The following is a 2,742-nucleotide window of genomic DNA, read 5'->3' on the forward strand; positions in this document are numbered from 1 at the left end:
CAACAAGTCAGGATGGCCGAGCGGTCTAAGGCGCTGCGTTCAGGTCGCAGTCCACTTCTGTGGGCGTGGGTTCGAATCCCACTTCTGACAAATGTTTTGTCAGGATTTGTCCGAATATTTTGAAATCTTATTTTTATACGCACATAAACATCAGAACATCAAAAAAAAACCAATAATAAATGATATTAATATTACTAAGAATTTCCATGTCGATAACAATTTATATAGGTGTAGAACAAAATTTGGAAACACAGTCTAATTTAGTCACGCAGACGAAGTCGCAAGCAGTTAGTAGTCATATATTTTTACCTAGTAATTCCGGAAGCTCTAAAATCATAGTCCTCATCCAGATTGACATTAAATATAGGGTCAAGGTCCACAAATGACCGCTCGCTCATTGGCTTGAGGGCCTCCGCGATGGTGGGCGAAGACAGCCACTCCTCCAGCTTACTGGACTGGATCGTGTAGTAGATTATACTCTGGAAATGAAAATGTTATAAAAATTATAATACACGCTGTAACGAAGAAGAGTATGGTAGATTACAAATTTATAATATATCCTGCACATGTTAACAATTATTTTAATTCAAATAAAATTTGAATTAAAATTCATATTTTAATAGGGAAATATTTGTATTTTTGTACGTAGTGAAATAACTAAAAAACTACTGGACCAATTTAAAACATCTTTTCGCTATTAAGAAGCTACATTATCTCTGAGTAGGCTAAATTTTTACAATTCTTATTCCACTAGTTAAAAATATATTAAAAACGTCGAGAATTTAAAAGAGTTTTAAAAGAGTCAAATGAGAATTCAGTTTCTTGTTAACAGAGGGAAAGAAACTGTACCATCTTACTAATATATATGCGAAAGTTTGGATAGATGGATGTTTGTTAAGTATTTCCAAGACCGCTTAACTAATCTCTTTGAAAAGCTAGCATATAGAACATAGTGAAAGGACAAAAGCAAAAAGTTTTGTAAACTCACCTTAACATAATAAGTAAGTAGAACCTTCCTGAAGTCAAAGACCTGCAGCATGGAGACCGCGCTGTTGTCGCTGACGGAGTAGCCCTCCAGCACGTAGCGCGCCGCCGCCAGCTGCCACGCCAGCCAGCGCAGCGCCCAGCACGCGCCCGGCGCCAGCACGCGCCCGCCGCACCACCAGCGACCGCACACGCCCTCTACACAAAAACAATTGTTTTATTTTTCCAATAATAGATGGCGGTGTATAATATTGTTTCACTTTTGTAACAATAGATGGCGTTGTACACAGAAATACTCATTTTTTTATAAATATTTGTGACGATGTATACAGCAACAGTTTTTTTTAAAATAATAGATGCATTCTTTAGTAAGCATCGCCAATACTGTGTAGAAGGAAAAAAACGTTTTTTTAACAGAGTATTTTGTTAATATGTTCTAAAATACTAAACGTACGTTACAAAATATACATTTTATCTACAACCATTTCAAATAAATGTGAGCCCTCATATTAGAACTTCAAGACAAATATATTAAACAGCGCCATCTATTGTTGCAAAAGAGAAATAAAACTACACATTCATTTTTTTCTATTTATCGAGGCTGGTACTCACCACTGCTCTCCTCAGGGCCCTCAGAGATGGCCTCCACCTCCCTCTGCTGGCAGTACGTGCCTCTGAACTCCAGACCTCGCAGCTGAAAGGAGACTAGCCCGTTGCCTACTTCTACTATATGCACGAGGCAGTTCAGGTAGTCGGAGGCCAGTACTGAAACATTAAAAAATACCTAACTAGTAACTTATTCGACTTCTGCCATTTAACAATTAGATTTACGAAAAGAATTACTATAAAACCCATAACGATTTGTTTACCTCTAAGCTAGCTAACATTTTGTTAGCGTTTTGAGCAATAAATTTACGATTATCCGACTCCCATGCCGCTTATATCACATTGAAATTTTAAATGTACCTTACTACATTCTTGAATATTTTCATTGTTTTTCATTTATATTCTTATAGAAATTACCACGCTATTTCATTGTTTATTTGCGAAACCAACTAATTTTCTAGTTTTCCTGTTTAAAAAAAATAAAATAAAGACATAGTTACCAAAGCAGTCCCCCTGCTGCACCTGTCCCCAGCGGCCCAGCTGCAGGTCCCCGCACAGGTAGTGCTGCAACGACCGCGTCAGGTGCTCGTAGAAGATGGAGTTCAGGTTGTTGTCATCTGCACACAAAACATAGTCATATATTTTAAAAGTTAAAAAATATCTAAATATATATACAAATTGGTGTATCTGTATGTATATCAAAATAATAATTCAGATTTCGCGAAAATCGCGTTTAATTTTTTTTTATATGTCTGTATGTCTGTTGGCAGGCCCTGTTCGGTTGAGGTAATTACCGAAACGGCTGGGCTAGTTTTGACGGAACTTTGTATAGAAGGTAGCTGATAGAAGGTTTTTTTTTATATATAACATAAGGTGGCAAACGAGCAAGCGGGCACTACCACTGCGAGAATATTGACTACCATTTTTTTAATTCCGCATTAACCAAGTTTGCTACCGCAAGCTCGTATAATAAAAATAATAACTTAATACATAATATTAGTACTAACCTGCACCTAAATTCCTTTCAAGTTGCGAGGATAGTCGAGTATTACTTTGGTCTACCCTCTTTGTGTTGTAGTCGCGTTCCCAGAATTTAACAGGTCGCACGTATGACGTCATGAATATGGCGCTGCCTAGTAACGATTAAATAAA

At 37.2% G+C, this 2,742-nt stretch overlaps 1 protein-coding gene and 1 non-coding gene across 2 annotated transcripts in view; one reads left to right on the top strand and one right to left on the bottom strand.

The window, feature by feature from the left end:
• The window catches only part of LOC106101448 (pecanex-like protein 1), a 23,769-nt gene that overhangs the window by 11,057 nt on the left and 9,970 nt on the right, over positions 1–2,742 (bottom strand). The window contains exons 7-12 of the mRNA XM_013280685.1: positions 2,598–2,723; positions 2,091–2,207; positions 1,597–1,749; positions 989–1,182; positions 310–479; positions 90–126 (exon numbers count right to left, since the gene is read on the bottom strand). Of these exons, the coding sequence (XP_013136139.1) occupies positions 90–126; positions 310–479; positions 989–1,182; positions 1,597–1,749; positions 2,091–2,207; positions 2,598–2,723 (797 nt within the window). The remainder of the gene's footprint in view (positions 1–89; positions 127–309; positions 480–988; positions 1,183–1,596; positions 1,750–2,090; positions 2,208–2,597; positions 2,724–2,742) is intronic.
• Positions 7–90, top strand: Trnal-cag. The gene has a single exon. It is a non-coding gene; the product is annotated as a tRNA-Leu (tRNA).

This window comes from Papilio polytes, unplaced genomic scaffold (genome assembly GCF_000836215.1).
Source record: "Papilio polytes unplaced genomic scaffold, Ppol_1.0 DF823980.1, whole genome shotgun sequence".
Taxonomy (NCBI): domain Eukaryota; kingdom Metazoa; phylum Arthropoda; class Insecta; order Lepidoptera; family Papilionidae; genus Papilio; species Papilio polytes.